This window comes from Equus caballus, chromosome 18, assembly GCF_041296265.1.
Source record: "Equus caballus isolate H_3958 breed thoroughbred chromosome 18, TB-T2T, whole genome shotgun sequence".
Lineage (NCBI taxonomy): Eukaryota > Metazoa > Chordata > Mammalia > Perissodactyla > Equidae > Equus > Equus caballus.
In genome coordinates, this window is record NC_091701.1 from 1215010 (window position 1) to 1239444 (window position 24435).

The 24435-nt window shown below is 41.8% G+C and overlaps 1 protein-coding gene across 16 annotated transcripts in view; it reads right to left on the minus strand.

Moving 5' to 3' along the window:
• FAM168B (family with sequence similarity 168 member B) overlaps positions 1 to 24435 on the minus strand; it is a 39119-nt gene that overhangs the window by 12835 nt on the left and 1849 nt on the right. For 3 of the 16 annotated variants that reach the window (XM_070242242.1, XM_070242239.1, XM_070242240.1), the window contains exons 2-4: positions 18444 to 18524; positions 12547 to 12620; positions 8382 to 8465 (exon numbers count right to left, since the gene is read on the minus strand). In XM_070242242.1, the coding sequence (XP_070098343.1) occupies positions 8382 to 8454 (73 nt within the window). In that variant the 5' untranslated portion in view covers positions 8455 to 8465; positions 12547 to 12620; positions 18444 to 18524. Of the gene's footprint in view, positions 1 to 8381; positions 8466 to 12546; positions 12621 to 14477; positions 14521 to 18443; positions 18525 to 20526; positions 20781 to 24435 lie in introns of those variants that run through there. The other 13 variants (XM_070242235.1, XM_070242234.1, XM_070242237.1 and 10 more) reach the window with 7 other exon arrangements.

The following is a 24435-nucleotide window of genomic DNA, read 5'->3' on the forward strand; positions in this document are numbered from 1 at the left end:
TTAACTGCTGTTACTATTAAGTAAAAACAATGCCAAAATTTGAATACACCAATTTTCGATACTAGTACGCAACTAAAAAAGCAGAATAAAGAGACTTTCAGTCAGGATTTGGAAAAGCAACTTTAACCTTAAAGACAAGAGCAGTTAAAAAGTCCCTCTCTCCAGCTGCTCATGTCCTAGTCTTTAAGAGGGATAAAAAAGGAACGTGCTGGTTTCATGGGTATATACATGTTAAAATTCATCAAACTGAAGCTTTAAATATTTACATTTTATTGTACACCAATTATACAATAAGATTGTAAAACATTTTAATTATAAAGAAAAAGGTAATGTGAAAACTATCGATTTCTAACCAAGCACTGACACTCCGAGAAGGAGACTCAGTGACAGCTCCTGTTTCCCCATAAATGACTGGCTAACTCAGAGGAGGAAATGAGGTGCTGGTGCGTGGTGGGCACGCCTGTGACCAGTCACAGTGACGCAAGCATTGCGCTAAAGCACAGTGGCTGTTCGTCACATCACACAACCATGCATAGGGCCAGGCCCCAACACAGAGCTGATCAGGGGAGGTCCAACCCTCTTGACAAGGTGCTGACTTCAGGGGAAAAGCACAAGAAAATAGACCACCAACAGAACAGCACCGATACAGTCTTGGCTGGCAAAAGCTGGAGTCAGGTTGTCTCAAAAAGAAAAAAGAACTTTGTGGATGAGGTCTGGCTAGCTCCCTGCTCCCCAAGCCACCATCTCATCACTTCTCACGACCTTGCAGCAGCTGCGTCATCGGGCCAACACACAGGAGACCACTGCCAAACGTGGTTTCCATTCCTTGGCTTAACCCGTGTCTTTCTCATTATTTCTAGGCCTGAATGAAGAAGAGATCCTCCCAGGAGCTACTAAACTCATCTGACCAAAATGCTATCAATTTTTCTAAAACTGTCTGACAATCAGCATAATTCACAGAACTGCCCACTGTTATGTCATATTTTGAGAACAAATGCTAGACTTACAAGTGGAGAATCACATTCAGAATTTCCGGTGCTAGCCAGTTTTCATATGGCTAAAAGAAAACCAACCAACAAGGCCCTTCTTCATCATACAATTAAAAAAATTCATGATATAGATGAGATAACTGGAAACACAAATACTGATTGTGATACTATTAATAGTATCAAGGAAATTATTGTTATTTTTTAGGTATGACGATACATATTTTTAAATTTATCTTTTAAAGGTAATACTGAAAAACTGACGAGTATAATCTGAGGTTGGCTTCAAAATAATATAGGGGAAAGTGGTTGGAGTATAGACGAAAAAGATCAGCTATGAGCTAATAACTGCCAAGCTAGGTGATGGGCAAATGGACATCACACGCTGTGTACTTGTGTCTATACAGAAGGTCCCCAACTTACAATGTTTTTGATTTTACGATGGTGCAAAAGCCATATGCATTCAGTAGAAACCATACTTCAGATGCTGAATTTTTATCTTTTCCTGGGCTAGCGATACACTGTATGATACTTTCTCAGGGTGCTGGGCAGTGGCAACAACCTACAACTCCCAGTCAGCCACGTGATAATATGGGTAAAGTACCAACACACTTATAACCATTATGTACCCAGACACTCATTGTGTTTTTCACTTTCAGTACAGTATTCAATAAATTACACGAGATATCCAATACTTAATTATAAAATAGGCTTTGTGTTAGATGATTTTGTCCAATTGAAGGCTAATGTAAGTGTTCTGAGCACTTTTAAGGAAGGCTAGGCTAAGCTATGATGTTCGGTAGGTGAGGTGTATTAAATGCTTTTTCAACTTATCATATTTTCAACTTATGATAGGTTTATTGGGACATAACCCCATCACAGGTTGAGAAAGAACTGTATTTGAAATTTTTGTAATAAAAACTTTTTAAAGTCAAAATATTTTTTAAAAGGTTAGGCAGACTTATGGATTGAAAGAGACAAAAAACATAACAAATTCAGCTTTATAAACAAATTCAACATATATATGTTGAATAGATCCTGGTTCCAAAAATGTTTTCAAATTTTTGAGACAAACAGGCAAACTTAAATATGAACTATTAAATAAAACTGGGGAATTTCTGTTTCTAAGTGTGATATGGAAATGTCGTGCTGAAGGGCACCCTCACTGTTATTTTAAGAAGGGCCACAATGAAGTCCATGGGCCAAGACCCACAAGGGTTACAACTCTGAATTAGCTCAGCAGAAAAACAAACAACAAAACACACACACACTCATCTTTATATAGTAGATAAAGCAAATATGGCAAAATGATAACTGAGGAATTCAGGTGGTATTATGAATATTCACCATATTGTTCTCTCAATTTTTCTGTGTATCTGAAAATTTTTTATAGTAAATAAGGTGGGAAAAATTATAATGCCTTCAGATGGTGACACACAATTGAGAGAAGATCTAAGCCAGCCAGCCAATCTTCCTCAAAACAACAGTCATGCAAAAGCTGAAGGGACAAGTAAGGAAGCTGACAGGCCCACTGACTGCCACTGGGAGACAAACATAAAAATCTTGCTGAGTCTTAAGGCCATGAGGGGAAGGCCCCATGGTGTAGTGGTTAAGTTCTCATGCTCCACTTTGGTGGGTTTGAATCCTAGGCGCGGATCTACGCACCACTTATCAAGCCATGCTGTGGCAGCAACCTACATAGAAAATAGAGGAAGACTGGCACGGATGTTAGCTCAGGGCTAATCTTCCTCAAGCAAAGGGAAAAAAAGGCCTTGAAGACAAAGGCATGGCTCTTCAGCAGTCTGATCTGGAAGCTGATCTGGTGGCTAGGTGACCAGCTGGAAGACCAAATAAAGGTAAAACGTGCCAGTGTTCAATACACACACAGCCAACGTTCTACAGAAAGTCAAGGTTAAGCTGATTCACAAAAGAATGAGAAGGAAAGGGAGAAGCTGCTTGAGGAAGGGAAAACACGCAAGCAATGAGGTTAAGACCTGGAAGAAAACCTGGAGGAAAAAGAACCTCTAAAAAACCCATCAATTCTCCTAATAAGAAAGTCCATGACCATTTTGTCAGTGTTCAAACTGCAGAACGAGGTCGGAGCTTGAACTGAAGAGAAGATGGAAGCAGCCAACCTAAACAAGCTTCCAAGAATACAGCGTAAAACTATGAAGGAGCTCCAGGCATAACCCCTCCAAAAACAGAGGTTTCTCTAAATTCAGAAGCACTCTTGGCCACCACATCCACTGAAAAAAGTGAAGTCCTTTACCCACAATCAACAATCAGCCAAGCTAAGAGGTCCTTCTTCTCTTCTCACAGAGGCCGGAGGCCACGGCAGTGGACATCCCTCCAACTGGCCTAGGTCTCCTCATCACCTGAGGTGTCTATTCTAACACCTGCCTCATAGGTGGGCTTTGTTGAAGATAAAGGGATGACTACAGGGATCTATGAGGTGTGTGCATCTGTCAGAATGTAGTGAATGGTACTCAAAGTCTATGCATCTTACATATGGAAATTTCACCTAAAAACAAAACAAAGAACTGTAAACAAACATTAATAATATGCATGCTGAAGTACATAGGGTGAAGTATACTTACATCCACAATTTACTTCGAAACACATGAAAAAACACAATGGACTAAAGGATGGATAGAGGGATATACGTGTAATACAAACAAAATGGTAATTTTAAAAAATTTAATTCTAGCATCTTGGCAGTGCATACATAGATGTTTGTGAATTTTTTTCAGCTTCTCTGTATATTTCAAAATTTTCACAATAAAATGTTGGAAAAAGTCACCCACTATTTCTACTAATTATAGCAATGGTTTTTAATATATATTATCTTACTACTTATTCTTATAACTGTGAGCTACGTCCTAATACTCAGCAGAAAATGTATTCTGGTTTGTTATACAGGCAATATTACACTACTTTCTATCCAACATTCAAGACAAATCAGTTTCATGTAAAGCAAACATGTCTCCCACACAATTAAAAACTAAATGTGTGCTAGGCACTTTCCTTTGTTCATTTATATAGCACTAGATTCATTGTATTACACCACAGAACCTCAACAGGAACCTTACGAACTTAAATAAACACACACACACATACACATCTCACGTTATCCAAAACAGACACTGCTTCTCTGAAACAGTTTTTACACTTGCAAACCATCCACGGTACAAAACCAAATACCTTCACTGCTAAGTCTTTCAAAAACAATAATAGCTTTCCCTATTCTCCTTCCCTACAAAGACCACCCATACCAATGCCACAAAGACAAGAGAACGGTTACAACTCTTCTTTTACTCTTGCCAAACACGTGAGCCACCACTGGCTGACTTCCTCTCGGGGAAGAACTCACCCATAGGGCCATTGTTCTTAGACTGCTAATTGTGAGGTGCCAGCTTTCCATATTTGAATGGATCACTTTTTCCAAAAGCACTGTATTACCACACAGATTGTATATAATAATTTTCCGAGCGTAATAAACATTTATTTAGAAAATTTGGAAAATTCAGAAACACAAAGTGTATGTAAGGAGGAAAGGCCTGCACCAAAACACAGCATGAGGAAATTGCAGAACAATGAAGACAAAAATATTACCAAGTACCGACGAAAAACCTAGGCTATAGTCAACCATTAGCGAGGAATCCAAATTCTCAGCAGCGACAAGAGAAGCTGGAAAACAACTACGCAATTCCTCAAACCTCTGTGGGGAAATAACTGCTAGCCTAGAATTTCATATCCAGATAAACTACTGATGAAGTGTGAGGGTACAATAAAATGTTTCCAGACATGAAAAATCTCAAAATTGTGACTCTCTCATACTCTATTGGGAGATGACTGAAGCAGGAGAGGGGGCTTCAAAATGAGGTCACCAAGAAATAAAACACAAAACACCTCATATGGCCTGAAATGTTGAGAAGAGATGCCCACCCCTGGGGGAAAGTCGGGGTTTTAAAGTTGGGGATATGGCTACAAAAATATCATCAAGGACAACAGGTCCAGGGAGGAAAAAGGAGTTTCAGAAGAAAATAGCCAAACATTCACAGGAGCAAACGATACTGACACAGTCACAACAGGGATGGGAAGGAGAGTGAGGGAATCTTTCAATTATGTGCATGTAAACCTTTAATTTAGGCAAGAGAGAAACAGATCCCATGACCCCACAACCTGATAACCACCCAACGCTTTTCTCTCCTGCGTGGCTGCCATAAGTGAAATTTAATTTTTAAACAAACCTGGGGTCCTACTTCACAGACAAAACTCTGAATTTAAAAAGGAGAAAAGCTCTACTATAAAGGATTTTCACTTATTAAACATCCTTCATAAACAAGCAGTAAGACCAGTTAAGCATTGCGACACAAACCAACAGTTTCATGAAACCATTACTTTATTAGATATTATCTGCACTTGTATATAAAATGTTTGCACAGCTAGGGGCCAGCCTGGTGGCGCAGCGGTTAAGTTTGCACATTCCACTTCAGCGGCCCGGGGTTCGCCAGTTCGGATCCTGGGTGGAGACATGGCACCGCTTGGCAAAAGCCATGCTGTGGTAGGCGTCCCACATATAAAATAGAGAAAGATGGGGGGTGGGGGGAGGGTACGGAGGGGGAAGTGGTGTACCCACAACATGACTAACAAAAATGTACAACTGAAATCTCACAAGCTTGTAATCTATCATAACATTAATAAAAAAAAAATAAAAAAAATAAAAAAATAAAAAATAGAGAAAGATGGGCATGGATGTTAGCTCAAGGCCAGGCTTCCTCAGCAAAAAAAGAGGAGGATTGGCAGATGTTAGCTCAGGGCTAATCTTCCTCAAAAAAAGAAAATGTTTGCACAGCTGATACATTCCTAGAAATGGGTCAGAAGGTCTTATTTTTAAGCTTCTTTCTAATATATTGCCAAGCTGTCCTCCAAAAAACTTTCCCCAATTTCCCCTTCATCCAGCAGCCATGCATGAAAGCAATGATGGAAGCTATTTCCCCCTTAGGAACATTTTCATCTTTTTAAAATATGTGCTGATGCAGTATCTAAATTACCTCTTAAATAGAGCTTACTACAAAGAAACGTTTCCTCAATGATTTTAGATGATCATCACAAATATCAGTTACAGAGGCTCATGACTGTAAATGGGAGTAGAAGAGAAGCCTGACTGTGCAGCCTCAGGGCCATGGGAGCCTGAGCCCGTGCTCACTGCTGGAGTCCTCAAAGAACACATCTGACTCATTACACAAATGGCAAAAACGAAATGAAATAACTTTCCTGGGAGTGACACAGCCAGGATTTGAGCCACATCCAGCTAACTCCACAGCCCAAACTCTTTCCAATATATTGCTCTGATTCCAGAAAAGGATAGCTCCTCTGATTGCACGTGTACTCAGCTGACTATGCTTGTTCGTGAGGACGAAATGAATGACACCTCCATTTCCAGATTCTGAGTAATGGAATCTTCCAGCAAAAGACATGACATCGCATCACGAGGTTCTCTAAACTCTCTGTCACACTTAGAAGAGCTAAGAAATAAGCAGTGTTAGGATTGCAGGAGTGCTTTAAAAGGCAAACTCGACATACACAACACCAACACTACACACCAGCTTTGTCCACAAATCTGGTGGTAAGAGAACCAGAAGGCAGAATGAGAAAGCAGCAGAAATGGAGAAAAACTTTTTTTTTTGTTTAGTTTTTTCAATAGTGACAACTTGGGCTTGCTCATCATATACAAAGAAAGGCCCACTGAAAAGGGAAATTAAAAAATTCAAGATATGAGGGGCTGCCCCCGTGGCTGAGTGGTTAAGTTCGCGTGCTCTGCTTCAGCCGCCCAGGGTTTCGCCGGTTCGAATCCTGGACGCAGACACGGCACCGCTCAGCAGGCCATGCTGGGGCAGCGTCCCACACGCCACACCTGGAAGGACCCACAACTAAAAATACACAACCATGTACCAGGGGGCTTTGGAAGAAAAAGGAAAAATAAAATCTTAAAAAAAAAAAATTCAAGATATGAAAACAGTGAGAGGAGCCCAGAAAAACACAGGATCACAGCTGTGGCCCAGACCCAGCTCAGGAGGCTGAAAGCACTTGTGGAACAACTGTAGGACTTTCAGAGTACCGTTTATTTTTTCATTCTCAAATTTCACACACATCTTCATTCCCAGCTTCTCCTAAAAATCAGAATCTCTGGCACTGCTGGGCCAGCAGTCTGGCAGCCGACAACTATCAGGCACCTATCAATGAATGCCCCTCTAAACTAGGGAGGCCGTCGTGGCAGCCACCATGCCCACCAACCCCATTGCTCCCACCTGCCTGCCCCAGCTTCTGGGCTAGAGGAACAGCCTGACAGCAGTCTTGGAAAAGTGGCAAGAAAAGACCCATCTCCCTAAGAGAAAGGAGATTTATGAGAGAAGATGGATGACACTTGTTCCACAGGTTGGCCCAGAGGCACCCAAAGGAGGAAGCCGTCTGTCAGCAGCACCGGACGCCCCAACACTGAGCTTCCTCTCAGGGCAGACACGCACTCTGGGCAGGGGGGAGCTTTGCCAGCCTCAAACAAACATGAGGCTCTTTTTGTAAAAGAATAAGAGTTGGTACATTTTCACATTTACCTTTACTCATGAAGAAAATGAGTACAAGTGAGCTGCCCTGGAAAATTCTAGAACAGTGACACTTTATGGTGGTCCGCAGCATGATCACACATAGTGACAAAGAACTAAAACTTATGCAAAAAATAAACTTCAATCTACTTCTAGCACCATATAAAAATTAATCCAAAATCGGTCATAAACAAAAAATGGCACAAGCACTTTGGAAGACAGTATGGCAGCTTCTTACAAAGTTACACATCAGCCTGCCTTGAGAACCAGCTGCTCCACTCCTTTCTATTTACTCAAGAGAAATGAAAGTATTATGTCCACACAAAGACTTGTGTACAAATATTCACAGCAGTTTCACTTGTAACAGCCCAACACTGCCAACAGGCCAAATGTTCACAGAATACTACCCAACAATAAGAAGGAACAAACTACTGAAACATACTATAACATGGATGTCAAAATAATTACGCTGAATGAAAAAAATGTTCATTCTATATGACTCATTTATATAAAACTTCAGGAAATACAAACGATTGGTGAGTGAGAAAAAACACACGAGTGATTTCCTGGAGCTTGGGCAAGACGACAAAGGAGCAGGGGAAAACTCCTGCAGATGAGGGATTACGTTCACTCTCCATTCTCAGGGTGGTATGCATTATAGCAAAAGTTATCAAACTGCGCACTTCAAATATGCGCAGTCTATGTCATTTATGCCAAGAGAGCTGTTTAAAAAACCTCTCCCCAGCTGCAGGGACAAAGCACTTTTGCCACCCAGCACATGTGGCCTGCATACCTGTTTGGAAGGTGGGGTTCGCTCCAGGGTACATGTTGGGGGAGTAGGCGGGAGCCGCTGCTGCGTAGCCCATGGGGAAACCAGCTGGAGGAAGAAACACAGAACAATCTCATGTCATCACCAGGAGTAATGTGATTTTACAGCCAGGGCTCCCACAGACTGTCATTCTTACCCTCTTCATCAGAAGCCCCAGACGGGCTTAAGGAGCCCAGCAGCACTATGAGTGCTGAGCGGCCTCCTCTAGCTTTCTCTTCTCCTCAGGACTGTGATGGGTCACAGTCACAACCACGTCTTTTAAACCTATGAGTAAAGGCTTACAACTTTACACAACTGAAAAAATCTGGCAGAAACTCAGTTACAATGCCAAAAAAACCACCCCAAGCTGAAGTACAAAGACTACAATACTTCCGGCAATTTTATTCTAGATTCTAATCACATATAATTTATTACTTAGCAAGAGTAACAAGAGTGCTAACAGCATCGCGTGCTGAAGGGGCTCTGACACAAGGAACTGGGAAAAAATCCAATCTCACAATCCACTTACAAGCAACTTGATCACAAATAAGACTTTAAACTGTAATAAGACTAAACCGCAACCACTAACAATTCATATGAACACGACAGAAACATGAAAAAAGGCACTAAGTCGCACAGTCCAAAGCCCCGCCACCACGCATCCATCAGCAGAGGGCCACAGTCATCTGCTCCAGGGCTCCTCACAGCCTAAGGACGCCAGGCCTTCCGCCCGACCCCTCTGGTTCACAGTTCAGAACACGTCGTTCCTGTGACAGCTGGGACACTAAAAGCCTCAGGGCTCAGAGCCAGTGAAGAGGACCCAGGTTCGCTAGTCTTTACTACCATCATAAACCAGTTGTGAGAGGCTGTAACTTTTCTATTCCTCTCTTCTCCTGCCCATAAAATAAACTGAAACAGAACTTTGAAAGACAGTGTGCTGAGGAGACTTGGAGAAAAGCGACTCTTCAGGAGTACTGAAGTCACCACGGTGGTAACAGTAACCTCCGTGAGGAAAGAGAAGGGTAGAAGGCTAAGGAGAGTTCTGAGGAGGATTCACAGGTAAAATCTGGGTGGGTCTGGATTTTACTTTTAAAGGCTTTGAATAAAGTGCCTTATAGGAACCCCTGCCAGCTCCGCCACAGCTTGCAGACCCCAGCTCTGCTGCAGCTCCTTCTCAAGCTGTCCTGTGGGCCTCTCGTGGGACAGGAACAGAAGCCTGCAGTCCCACTGGTCCCCAGGAATCTCTACTTGCAAGTGCTCTGATCTCATCTCATGTATAAATCCTCTGCATCAGAGCTGTTTTCCTCTTTCTCAAAACTGATCCTCCTTTATCTTAGCAGAAGCTATTTTGGGTTTCTTTCTTGGATTATGACTTTCCCAATTGCCCTAATTAGTCAGAGAACAGTGTGTGGGGGTCAAGTGTTTATCAGGTTCACTTATTTTAGACATCAAGGACAGACTCAACTTGAAATACACCTAAAATGGCCATTTTAAAGACCAGAACCAGAGCTGGCCTGGTGGTGCAGCGGTTAAGTTTGCACATTCCGCTTCAGCAGCCCAGGGGTCGCTGGTTCAGACCCTGGGTGCAGACATGGCACCGCTTGGCACACCGTGCTGTGGTAGGCATCCCACATATAAAGTAGAGGAAGATGGGCACGGATGTTAGCTCAGGGCCAGTCTTCCTCAGCAAAAAGAGGATTAGTGGCAGGTGTTAGCTCAAGGTTAATCTTCCTCAAAAACAAACAAATAAATAAATAAAAATAAAGACCAGAACAGTTGTTTTCAATCTACAGACCATGAGTGATTCCTTGGAAGCCTCAACTGTGAGCAGAGGAAGGCCAAGCAGGCTCTGGAGCCTGCCCTCAATTCACCCTCAGTAGTTGCTATGATTTATCTTAGAAACCAGGGAACTATTTAGAATTTTTTTTTAAAAAAAGATTTTATTTTATCCTTTTTCTCCCCAAAGACCCCCAGTACATAGTTGTATATTCTGCGTTGTGAGTCCTTCTAGTTGTGGTATGTGGGACGCTGCCTCAGCGCGGTTTGATGAGCAGTGCCATGTCCACGCCCAGGATTCGAACCAACAAAACACTGGGCCACCTGCAGTGGAGTGCGCGAACTTAACCACTCAGCCACGGGGCCAGCCCCTAGAATTTTTTTTTTAAGGTTTGACTGTTAAAAAAAAAGTTTGAAACACCACTAACCTGTATCATATCCTGTAAGCCTCTGCAACAATCTCCTCACAATCCAAATTTCCTCATCTCTCCCCACAAACTCTACCAATAAACTCACGGGGCAAGATGCCTCTGCACTTGTCCTGTGTCCAAGGGTTCCTAGAACACTACTATTATGTTTGCTTGGCTCTTCCTATCCTACCTTCTAATAATGAGTTAACATGTTCTAGAAGGAAACAGAAAGCATACATATTTGGGTGGTGAACAGATGTAATCTACAGAGAATTCGAAATATACTATGATGTACACCTGAAAGTCATATAATGTTACAATCCAATGTTACTGCAATAAATAAACTAAAAAGAAAGCATATATAACAAGCATTTCAAATAGCATAGTTAACCACCAGGAACAGGACGTCCTCTGCTCCTTCTCTGCCCTCATTCCCTCATCCCCTCAGCCAAATCCCACTGGCACTGCCACCACCCTGACCTACAGCCTCAGTAACGGTGACCTCATTAACTTTAGTCCACTGGTCTCCAACTTGGCTCCACAAACCCCCTACAAGGAAACCCATGAAAGGACGCCCTTCCAGGACCCCAACAAACTCTCTGCTTTAACTGGTCTTGGTTGTAGCACCAACATCTTTTCTTTCTTAATCTCTCCAAAAAATTCTAATCGGAGAGTTCCAATCAACATGCTTGAGAACCACTGCTCCTTCCGAGTCCTGTCAGTCTTGCTGGCCACAGCACTGTCCTCCTAAAAATGCCCATCTCAGCGAGTACTCTGACTGTCTCTGTCAACATCTACTCGAGCTCCTTCTGGCACTGAAAGGCTAGAAAGCTGGAAATTACACTGCCCAGACACCCTTCTTGCAAGACATTAGAAGTGACCCCAAATCCTAATCACTTTTATCAGACTGATTACCTCATGAAAACAAGAACTTTAGAATAGCGAAAAATACCATGAGCTAAGTAAAAAAGACAAATAAAATACTTGCAAATTATTTAGACAAAGGGCTAATACACTTAATGTAACTCTTAAACCAAAAAACAGTAACATAATAGAAAAAAATTCAATAAAGACATGAACAGATAGAACTGCCAACTGCAACTACACTGAGACCATCTCTAACATCAGACCACCAAAACCCAAAAGGCTACGACACACTCTGTTCGCCAGGTTGTGGGGAAACAAGTCTCACACACTTCCAGTAGGAGCACAAAACACTAAAAATTCTCTGGAAGGGAAATTGGCAGTATCTTAAAAATTACATTCTCATTTACTCCCACCCAGCAATCCCACCTCAAGGAATCCACCCTAGAGACAATTTCCACAAACACAATCAACACAAGCTGCAGTATTATTGGAACAGCAAAATACTACATATCCATCCAAAGAACCAACTGAATAAATTTGGAAACCCCACAAGACGGAGAGTTACGCAGCAGTATCACGTAAAATATAAAAAAGAACAAGGCAAATCTTTGTGAACTGAAATGGAATGATTCCTAGAATACATTAAGTTGACAAAGCAAAGTGACCATCACCAGCTGCACCTCTCTTCCAGAAAAGAACTGCTGGCCAGCGGTGAGGAGTATGTGAGCCGACAGCCTCCAGCAGCACGGCCTTCCAGGGCCACTTCTGCCTAATGAGGAGCTCCTCTAACTGCCAAGCCCTGCCCCAGAGCTCCCCAAGGAGCTGGGTGAGGCTTCAGCAAACGTCTGTCACAGGCCTGAGGCTCTCCCTACCCAAGTCTGTCTGCTTCCTCCCCACTAGGCCTTTCATAAGTGTTACCCTCCCCAAAAATGTCTGCATTCCTAATTCCATCTCAGTGCCCACTACCTTTTTATTTTTATATATTTTTATATATTTATAATTATTACTTATGTTACATATGTTAAGTCATTACATACACCTTAAAAAAAAACATGCTGTAAACATAAATAAACAGAATTTTTATTTGTCAATCCTACCTTAATAAAGCTGGGGGAAAAAAGATCAAGTAGCATGCCATCTGCCTAAGAAAAGCAGACATCCACTGGGCCACCTACAATTTTTAATACACTGTATTACACTCAATGAAAAAAACACTAAGCATGCCAAGAGACAGGACTATACAGCTGAAAAACAAAAGAAAAAGACAAACTGACAATAGAAACAGACCCACAAGTGATTCAGAAACTGCAGTTGCAGTTGTCTTTAAAATAACTGCAAGTAGTATGCTGGAGAAAACAGAAGATGGAGTAGATGAAAAGACAACTCAATACATGGATTTTATAGCAAATTAAGAGTAGAATTGCAGGATTAGTGAAATGGAAGCAGATAGGTACAATATATCCATGTTAAAGCTCACAGAGAAAAAAATGAAAAATACAAAAAAGGACACAAGAGACATGAAACAGTGAAATGGTCTAATAATATACTTGTAAGAGGTCCTAGAAGAGAAGAGAGAAAGGAGTAGAAAAAAATATTTGAAGAGCTACTGCTATTGCTGGAAGAAACCAACCCACAGAATCAAGAAGTTCTGTGAGCACTAAGCAAGATAAATACAAAGAAAATTAAGTCAGGTCATATCATAGCAAAAATAAAGATATAGTAAAAGAAATGGGGGCAGGTGGTGGAGAGGGAACATACTAACTTCAAAGGAACAAAACTAATTCTGACAGAAACCAGAAGACAATAAAATTATACCTTTAATGTGCTGAGAGAAAGTAAGTGCCAACCTAAAATTGTGTCCTCAGTGGGGTAGGCAAAAAAACGGCCCCCAAAGATACCACATCAAACCCCTGGGACCTATAAATCTTATCTTATCTAGAAAAAGGATCTTCCCAGATACAAATTCAGGATCTTAAGATAAGATCATCATGGATTACCCGGGTGGGCCCTGAATCCAATGACAAATGTCCACATAAGAAATGCACAGAAGAGGTGGTGATGATGTGACCACAGAAACAGAAGGTGGAGTGACGCGGCCCCACAGCCACCTGTGGAGAAATGCTGCCAGAAGCCACAGAGGCAACATGGCTTCTCCCCTCGAGCCTCCACGGGGAAGGTCCTGCCGACACCTTGATTTTGGACATCTGGCTTCCACAACTGTGAGAGAATAAACTGTGGTTTTTAAGCCACCAACTTTTGTGGTAATCTGTTACAGCAGCCACAGAAAACTAACATACTCAGCAAAAATACACTCCAAAAATGAAAGCAAAATAAAGACATTTTCACAAACCCAAACAAAATTCACTGCTAGCAGATCTGCAGTTAAAAAAAAAGAAAACACTAAAGGGAGTTGTCCTGGTAAAAGGAAGATGATCCCCGACAGAAACATGCAAATAGAAAGCAATAAAGAACAATGAAAATAATCAATGTGTGAGGTAACGCAAACGCTGCTGAACGCACAAAATAAAAACAGCAATGTCTTTAAGGCATGGCAACAACATTCGAAAGGAGGAAGAGGATAAAAATGTTGTAATCTAGGGCCAGCCCGGTGATGCAGCGGCTAAGTGCCCACGTTGCACTTTGGCGGCCTGGGGTTCGCTGGTTTGGATCCTGGGTGCAGACATGGCACCGCTTGACAAGCCATGCTGTGGTAGGCGTCCCACGTACAAAGTAGAGGAAGATGGGCACGGACGTTAGCTCAGGGCCAGTCTTCCTCAGCAAAAAGAGGAGGATTGGCAGATGTTAGCTCAGGGCTAATCTTCCTCAACAACAAAAAAAATGCTGTAATCTTTAGAGTCATCACCAAATAGTAAAAGAATTCTTAAAAAGTTAACAGAAGGAAAAAGTGAATAAAAAGTATTTAATTAATCCAAAAGACAAGAAAAAGAAAGTGAACAAAAAACAGGTGCTATCAATTAGAAAGTAATACTAAGACAGTACATATAAACCCAAGTATATCAGTACTTACACTACTACCATTAACAGATGAAGTTGGTGGGAAGTTTTCTTTCTTTTCCTTTAAACGTCGATTTAAAAAGTTACAGACCATATGTTAAGCGAAATAAGCCAGCCAGAGAAAGACGAACTCTATATGACTCCACTCATAGGTGGAAGTTAGTATATTGACAAGGAGATCTGATGGGTGGTTACCAGGGAAAAGGGGGGTTGGGGGGAGGGCACAAAGGGGAAAGTGGTGTACCCACAACATGACTAACAAAAATGTACAACTGAAATCTCACAAGGTTGTAATCTATCATAACATTGATTAAAAAAAAAAAAAAAAGTTACAGACCAGCCCTCTCCATTTGCTGGTATAAAAGGACTTTCCTCTCTTGCACACCTTGCCAGTTTTGGTATTGAAGTTATGCTAGCCTCAAAATTCTGTACACACATTAATTCCCTGCAGTAAGCCCCCTTTCCTCCCACCCCAGTTCAAAACACCTAGAATGCTTACTAGTTCCTGCACTGAACCCTTGCTGATACAGAGGTGGGTTTTTACTTTGAGGAAGATTAACCCTGAGCTAACATCCACCACCAATCCTCCTCTTTCTGCTTGAGGAAGATTGTCACTGAGCTAACATCTGTGCCCGTCTTCCTCTATTTTATAGCCAAAGAGAATCTCGAGTGGATCCGGAGACAGGGAAATAGGCAGAACCCGATGGTGTCAGCATGGCCTGATGCCCCTGTGATAGAGCGTGGACTGTTGTGTGCCGACTCTGTGCAAGGCTGTGAGGATACCGTCTTGCCACAGCATGGCTTGATAAGCGGTGCCCAGGTCTACACCGAGGATCTGAACCAGCGAACCCAGGCTGCTGACACAGAGCACATGAACTTAACCGCTACATCACCAGGCTGGCCCTGATACAGAGTTTTATGAAAGGCAAAGAGACTAAAAATACCAAAACCAAGAAAAAAAACAAGACGTATAAAGAAATAGATGAGGGGCCAGGCCGGTGGCGCAGCGGTTAAGTTCGCACGTTCCATTTCTCGGCAGCCCAGGGTTTGCTGGTTCGGATCCTGGGTGCAGACATGGCACCCCCTGGCAAAAGCCATGCTGTAGTAGGCGACCCATACATAAAAGTAAAGGAAGATGGGTATGGATGTTAGCTCAGGGCCAGTCTTCCTCGGCAAAAAGAGGCCAATTGGCAGCAGTTAGCTCAGGGCTAATCTTCCTGGGAAAAAAAAGGAAATAAATAGATGAAATAAGGAGAAATTACAAAAAACTATGCAAAATTTAAAATCGCTTTAGGGCCTGGCCCCGTGGCCTGGTGGTTAAGTTGGGTGCACACTCTGCTTTGGCAGCCCAGGTTTGCAGATTCAGACCCCAAGTGTGGACCTACATTACTCATCAGTCATGCTGTGGCAGCAACCAATGTATAAAGTAGAGAAAGACTGACATAGATGTTAGCTCAGAGCTAATCTTCCTCAAACAAAAGAAGAGGAAGACTGGCAAGAGATGTTAGCTCAGGGCTAATCTTTCTCAGCAAAAAAAAAAAAAAAACTCACTTTAAAGTTACAGAGGTGCCGGCCCGGTGGCACAGAAGTTAAGTTCGCACATTCCACTTCTCAGCGGCCCAGGGTTCGCCAGTTCAGATCCCGGGTGCAGACAGGGCACCGCTTGGCATGCCATGCTGTGGTAGGCGTCCCACATATAAAGTAGAGGAAGACGGGCATGGATGCTAGCTCAGGGCCAGACTTCCTCAGCAAAAAGAGGAGGACTGGCAGTAGTTAGCTCAGGGCTAATCTTCCTCATAAAAAATAAAATAAAGTTACAGAAATATTCTTTTAAAAGTACTTTAAGACCCAAAAAACCCTAAGGAAAGTGTTTTACTTCAATTCTCCTGACCATAGGTAAGCATACTACAGCCCACAGGACAAATCCAGCCCACTGTCCGTTTCTAGCTTGACTGAAGTACAGTCTACGGCTGCCTCTGTGCTGGAGAAGCAGAGGTGGGTAGTCAGGAAAGAGACAGTGTGACCCTCGAAGCCTAAAGCACACATGACCCTGGACCTTCACATCGCGCCTGCCAACCCCGCTTCTGACCAGCCAAAGAGCACGGACAACACAGACGTGCCTCAGTATCCTCCAGCCTTGCAGAGAGTCGACATACAACGGTCCACGCTCTATCACAGGGGCATCAGGCCATGCTGACACCATCGGGTTCTGCCTATTTCCCTGTCTCCCGATCCACTCGAGATTCTCCTCGGCTATTTAGGATTCTGTTTAAACCAGTGTTAATACTTTAAAGACAGTAGATCTTATCACTAAATTACCTTTTATCAATTCTGGGAAACTCTGTCACTCTTCTATTCTAGTCAGTCCTCCTGGAGCTCTTAATTCTCCTCAAATCTTCTCATTTTAACATCTCTATTTCTTAAGCAGTCTCCTATTTCCTCGTTCCCTATGGCGCATTCTGGTTGACTCTTTATCAGTGTTTTACTTGCAATTTAATTTGAATTTTGTTCACATGCCATTTCTCCCCATTTCTCTAAGTTCCAGTTGGTTCTTTTTGTCCCCTTCTTACGTTTTGATTCTTTCTTTTACATCTTCAATTATCCCAAATGTTTGTGTGATGTGGTTTCTAGCTAATGTTCTATTCCTGCAGTCTGTCATGACTGGTGACTGACTTGATGAATAACGTCATGTGTTTTATAATAATTTTGCATTGTTAACAGGCAGAACTTTGTGGGAAGCCCACGCAACCTGGATTGAGAGCATGTGCCTCCACAACAGTTCTGCATTGGCCACTGTCTGTGCTTTAGGGGGGTATGCAGGCTGGAGACTAATTTTTATGTTAAGTTTCTCAATTATGGACTGCCCTGGGAAGCACAAGTAATACAAAGTAGTGCCTCAAACATCCCTGAATGGTTACAAACCTTTAGGAAAGATTTCCCCCTTCCCAGAGCCCAAGCAGAGACAAACTTCCTTGGGGGCCAGTGAGAGGATTGTTGCAGTCTGCTACCTCTTCACCCGAAGTATCACCCTCTGGAGGAAACAGATTGATGAGGGGCCCCACTCCAACTCCCAGCCTCACAGGGGCCTAAGGCCTCACTTTCTGTCCCCATGCAGGTTGTTGAAACCTACGAATAGCAAATGCCCCCAGGACAAGCACGACATCAGCTCAATGGCCAAATGCGCAGGTTTTTACATCACTTTGACAGTTAGCTGGAGCTATTTCTCTTACTTTCTTGCAAGTTCAATTATACATTTTTAAAATGTTTTATTCAATTTTCTAGGGGTTTTTTAGCAACAGGGTTTTTAGGTTATCTGTTTCACCATATTATCAAAACGCACAATGAAATTGTAATATTACATATTACAAATAATTACTCCTTGTTCAAAGTCACCAGTTAGGACAGCCACTTGCTATTTTTGAGTAACCAGCTGCTATCCTCCTCGATTTTGCTTCACCCCATACCTCATGGCCCCCGTTTGACTAGCTGACTCCAATAAGCGTGGGGAATGTGGCTCAGGTCTAAATTAACAGCAGAATCCCCTCCCTGGCCCAGGGATGGAAGGTGAGTCCAATCAGAACAATCCCCAGGACTGGTTTGAAGAGACAACAAGAAGCCCCATGGGGCTTTCTTCCAGAGCAGAGGTAAAGAGCCTCAGAGTCAAGGGACTGCTGGGAGGGGCTGAACACTACAGAGAGACCATAATGGGACAAGTGTGACCTGTGACCAACACTGAGGAAGTGAAGCTGAGCCCCAGACGAGAGAAACTAGGTCCTAGCCCCAGCCGCTGGAGCCACCACATTAAGCTCTGCCCAAGGCCAGTCCCAGGTCTTGATTTTTCAGTTCCATAAGCCAATACACTTCCTTCCTTGTCTAACCCACTCTGGGCCAGGTGTGTCAAGTGAAAGCAGTCTTACTGACATGGAAATTTAACAAGTGTTCACAGTTCAAGAATGAAAATAAAATTTCACTTGCTTACCTGGATAACCAATTCCTTTGGCATTTGCATAGGGAACCCCAGAAGAACCAGGGCTATAAACAGGATTCATGATTTCAAGAACTAAAAAGGAAAAGAAAGGGATTTAGCAAGCACTTTTGTTCTCATGTTTTTCTCCAGCATCAGTCTCAAAAGAGCAGGGAGCAAGAGTCCTTTCTCTCATCTATTATAAAACAAGGCATTTCAAACTGCTGCCAACCATCCGTGAACAGAGAAGGAATGCCGAAAGTCCTAACGGGCGCCCACCAGGACTTTGTAAACTTCCCTTTACGATTCTCTTCAGTCCACCAGAAGCTAAGGAAAAAGTGTTCTCGGCTGGCCCAGTGGCGCAGCTGTTAAGTTCACACGTTCTGCTTCGGCAGCTCCAGGTTCACCGGTTTGGATCTGGGGTACAGACATGGCGCCACTTGGCAAGCCATGCTGTGGCAGGCAACCCACATATAAAGTAGAGGAAGATGGGCACAGATGTTAGCTCAGGGCCAGTCTTCCTCAGCAAAAAAGAGAAGGATTGGCGGCAGATGTTAGCTCAGGGCTAATCTTCCTCAAAAAAAAAGAAAAAGTGTTCTTTACATCCCTGCATAAAACAGTGAAAACAAATCTGTAAATAATCTAAATAAATGTCCCTGTAATAGGGGAAAATAGTTAAGTAAAGCAGATCTATCCAGAGCAGGAAATATCATGCAGGTGCTTTTTAATCAGTGTTTAAAAACCGAAGATTAACATAATAATAAGGGAAAAGAAGGTACAACACTGCACTGCAGTATGACTCCAGATTTGCACCTGCACGTGCAGGCCAGTGCACCTCGAGCACAAATGGAAGAGAGGCTGGGAGGAAATAAAATATCAACAGTGCGTGTCTCCAGATGGGGTGATTTTAGTGTTCTTTTTCCACTTTTTTCTGTTTCTTAAACAACTTCTGTTAAATATGTATTTTCTAAAAAAGACAAATTAGGTACAGCCCAGCAACTCTATTAACCCATCCGATGTTCTATCATTCATAATCTTTTTTTCCTGAAAAGTTCAAGAACTCGCACAGCTATAACCATGTTTACCCCTTCCCCAATAGAAATAAGATTCTCATTAGTACCTCCAGCAAACTCCTCTGAATTTTATCATCCAAAGTATTCTTCACTAACCCTCATCTAGTAAGTCACTCACTGGTTTATGTGAATAATAGTAAGAATTAAGACAATCTTAAATTTAAAAATAAAAACACAGGGCTGGCACCGTGGCATAGTGGTCAAGTTCACGCACTCCACTTTGGCGGCCTGGAGTTCAGGGGTTCAGAACCCAGGCACAGACCTACACACCACTCATCAGCCATGCTGTTGTGGCATCCCACATACAAAACAGAGGAAGACTGATACAGATGTCAGCTCAGGGACAATTTTCCTCAAGCAAAACAAAGAGGAAGATTGGCAACAGATGTTAGCTCTGGGCCAATCTTTCTCATCAAAAACAAAAAACAAAAAAAAATTTTTTAATTAAAGTAAAAACAGCATAAAGGGGGCAACAGGTATATGGGAACTCTGTACTTTCCACTAAATTTTGCCATGAACCTAAAACTGCTCTAAAAAATAAAGTTTATTTAAAAAATAAAAATACATAAAATATACATATGTTTACTTGTTCAGTGTCTGCCTTCCCCACTACAACCCCAACTAGAATGTAACCCCATGCAGGCAGGGATCAGGGACTTGGTTCTATCGACTGCAGTACCCCAAGCACCAATAACAATGTCTGGCGGAAAACAGGTGCAACCACCTGTTAACTTTTAAAAACCACGTGCACCTCAAGACACTCTAGGTATCAAATTCCATCACTAAAACAAAAATACAAAAAGGAACCACTTCAAATTTTCAGCTCATGTGACTCATTTAGAATATTCATAACCAAGCAGTTCAGTAGACAAAAAAGTACACTCAGTCACATTCTCAGACTTTGTAACAAGTTCTAGTCTAAATCAGGAATAAACTGGGGACATTCGTCATTGGGACATTCATTATCTGAAGAATTGTCTTAATTTTTTTAAACTTCTAAACCAAAAGGCAGATGCCAAATTTACCATGACATCCACAACCACAGCTAAGACAGAGGTCCAGATCAGCGCTGTCCAACAGCACTTTCTGCAGCGATGAAGCTCTTCTCCATGTGGGCCGTCCGATAAGCACCCATCAGCTAAAAGTAACGACTGAACACAGGAGGAAGGCAGCTTGTGCAGGATCTGATTTTTCAGTTTTATTTAACTTCAATTTAAATTTAAACAGTCACATGCAACTAGGGGCTACCACACTGGACACTGCAAGTCTACAGAACAGACTAGAGAGAGAAAACAAGGACAGGAAGACATAGCAAGAAATCAGGAGACTCAATCGTGTATTTTACCCCACACTTTAAGAATAAACAAATTGGCAACTGCCAATCCCTATTATTCTGCACTTTCAACCCATTCTTGGAGGAACTACAACATAAACATTGTGGAGGCCCTCAAATATTTCATCAACTTGTCTAGTTCAACTATCATCTCTCAAGAAGTAAATACTTCCTAAAACTGTATTTCTCTATTCTGTGCCAGAATCTAATTTTATTTTCTTAACTGAATTCAAGATAAGCAAAGCACTATGCAAAGGTAAGAGAAAAAACAAAAAAAAGCTCTCACAGTCCCTGTTCTGAGTTTACAATCTAGAAAAGTGATGTCCAACAGAACTTTCAGTGAAGATGGAAATGTATGTCTGCTCTGACCACATACAGTAGCTACTAATAGCTATGAACACTTGAAATGTGGCTAGCACAACTAAGGAACTACATTTCAGTTTAATTTGAATCAAACAGTCACATGTAGGGGCCGGCCCGGTGGTGCACTGGTTAAGTTCACACATTCCGCTTCTCGTCAGCCCGGGGTTCGCCAGTTTGGATCCCGGGTGTGGACATGGCACCGCTTGGAAAGCCATGCTGTGGTAGGCGTCCCACATATAAAGTAGAGGAAGATGGGCACGGGTTCCTCTGCAAAAAGGAGGAGGACTGGCAGTAGTTAGCTCAGGGCTAATCTTCCTCAAAAAAAAAAAATTAGAATTAAAAAAAATTTAAAAAAAAAACAGTCACATGTAGGTGATAGCTATTGTACTGCACAAACAGGCCTATAAGAAAAAAAGACATGGGGGCCGGTCCTGTGGCCGAGTTTTAAGTTCGCGTGCTCTGCTTCACCAGCCCAGGGTTCTGCCGGTTCGGATCCTGGGTGCAGACATGGCACAGCTCGTCAGGCCATGTTGACGCAGCGTCCCACGTGCCATAACTAGAAGGACCCACAACTAAAATATACAACTATGTACTGGCAGGATTTGGGGAAGAAAAAAAAAGACATGAATAATGGTGATAGAGGGCAAAGAGTGTGACGAGCCACCTAACAGTAGAATAAAGCGTTCTGAAGGTTGAATGAGGAAAGCAAAAATTCATTGTAGGAGGGGAGGAATGGTTAGGAAAAACTTGATTACAGAGGGGTGTTTCCAATAAGCTCTAAGCAGCAGGTAGGATCACAAAAGTGATAGAAATGAGAAAATGCTTTAGGAATATCAGGCAATTGGGCTTGCCTGGAGCTTAAGCGACAGGTAGGGAATCTGCAAAGATGTTATGGAGACGTAGGTTAAGTTAGAACCATCATAGGGAGACCCTTAAATGTGGGGCTGAGCTGGAGATGTCATCTGGTAGGCAATGAAGCTCATGAACAGCACAGCAGGTAAACACAAGAGTTATGATATGACCCGCTAATTCCACTCCTAGGTCTACACCCAAGAAAGATGAAAACATACATCCACACAAAAACTTGCACATGAATGTTTATAACAGCCACAATTATAAACAATCCAAATGAAGCACTGAACACAAGGCTCTCTTTCCATAATGACCTGGCTTACAGTCTAAACCAGTAATACAATTCTACTCTGCATTTGTCACTAAAAAATTCATAGAACTGCATTTGAATTCTAAATACCAGAAGTTCCAAACTACTCGGAAGTTACATTTCTTGAAAGTACTTTTACTTCCCCAGAGGCTAATAACAATAAATATTTTCTAAAGTGATTAAAAAGTCTTAATGAATTAAAAATTATAGGTAAGAAAATATGATAATAGGATTGGTGAAAGAAAATGCTTCAGTTCCCTCTCCAATTGGACAAAAGGCTTAAAATGGTAATACAAAGACAAGGTGTGTGAACAAATGTCAAACAGCTCCTTACATTACTTGTTCAAAAAATGAGAGATTCCCCCAAGATTCTGAGCCTCAAGGGCAGGGAAAATAGCTCACGCAGCCCCGTCTCCCTGCATCTCACAAACGCTTAGCACAAAGGTAGGTTGTAAATATCTTCTCAATGTTCTTCAATAAAAGAACTACTATACAATAGAATACAGGACATTCCATAGCAATAAACATGAAGCTGAGACATTTATTTAAAATCTAATCAGAAATGTTGAAACACACCTGTTTATTGATCAGTGACTATGAAAGCTGAACCCAGTGACCAATCTTAATATCACTAACCGTCAAACTAAACGTTATATGCATCCTCACACGATGGAATTACTCTGCCTCATCTAAGGTGTACTGCTGCAAAAATAGAAAAATCTGAATCTAATGGAGCGCATCCATTGAACTTCTAGTTTATAGGAAAAGACAGGAGTTGGAGGAATATGCTGAACATCACCATGAAACAAAGAGACAAACCCAAAAGGTGGAGCATTCTAGAGGACAAACGACCCAGTTTCTTCAGTAAGTCAACGGTCTGAAAAAAGGTGGAGGTGTGGGAAGGACAGAGGTACATTAAAACAGATGTAGACATAAAGGCCATAGGTAGTTTGTGTTTGGATCCTGATTTAGACTGAAAAAACTGTGAAAGGATATTTTAAGGATTTGGGGATACAAATGAATATGGGGTAGCTCTTAAATGACATTAAACAATTGTTAATTTTGCTAGGTGTGCTAACAGTATTTTGGTTACGTAAAGATATATCATTTTTTTAGAAATACAGATGAAAGCATATAAGGATAAAAATGACATTAAGTCTATAATTTAAAATATTTCTACAAAGACAGGAAACTACAGCAAAATGCTAATAATTATTACATCGAGATGTTGGGTAAATGGCTGTACACTGTATTGTTACACTTTTTAAATCTGCATAATGGAAAACGGAAGGAAAAAACCCACACTCCCTCAGGTTCTAGTGCCACTGGCCACCCAGAAACCAGGAATTTCCCAGTCTGCTATGGTGTGGGCCAAGGATCCCAATTCCAAGGCTGGATCCAGAGGGTATCACTTTTTTTTAGTTTTCCATTTGGAATGACTCAACTGTCAGAATTCCTATGGGTGGTTTGACACTTGCAACAGAATAGACAAATCTCAGATTTACCTATAAAAAAAAGAATGTCAGCAAAATTCTTCAATTTAAAAACCCAATAATAATCAGAGAGAAAGTGTATTTAAGACCAATTACTGTATTAGTTTCTCTAGTTTCAAAACATACCATGACCTAAACAAAGTTCCCACACAAAACAGTAATTATAAAATTTTAAAGGCCTTGTATACTAGTATTTCACGTAAACAAAACTAATTTCAAGAAGCTTAAATCCTCTCTCTCTGAGACATCAATATAGATACAAGTGCCCATTACTATAATCAACACTGGAAATGCTCAGTAACCTCTGATCAAGAAGAGCACGCAACAGCAGAAAGTTCTCAACTCCCCCAAAGTCTACCTTCCCTACCAAGGCTTGCAATCCATTGGGAGAAATTCATGTATTGCTGCGCAGAACAACTGGGGAGACTTCAAAGATACAGAGAGTGGAACACAAACATGACAAAATTAACTATTACTCTGTTACACTGGTGTATAGCTGTTTTAAAACTGTTCTCAACTAATCCAGGAAAAAAGAGGTTTATATAACAGAAGTCTGGCAGACAAAAATTTCTCTTTAAACTAC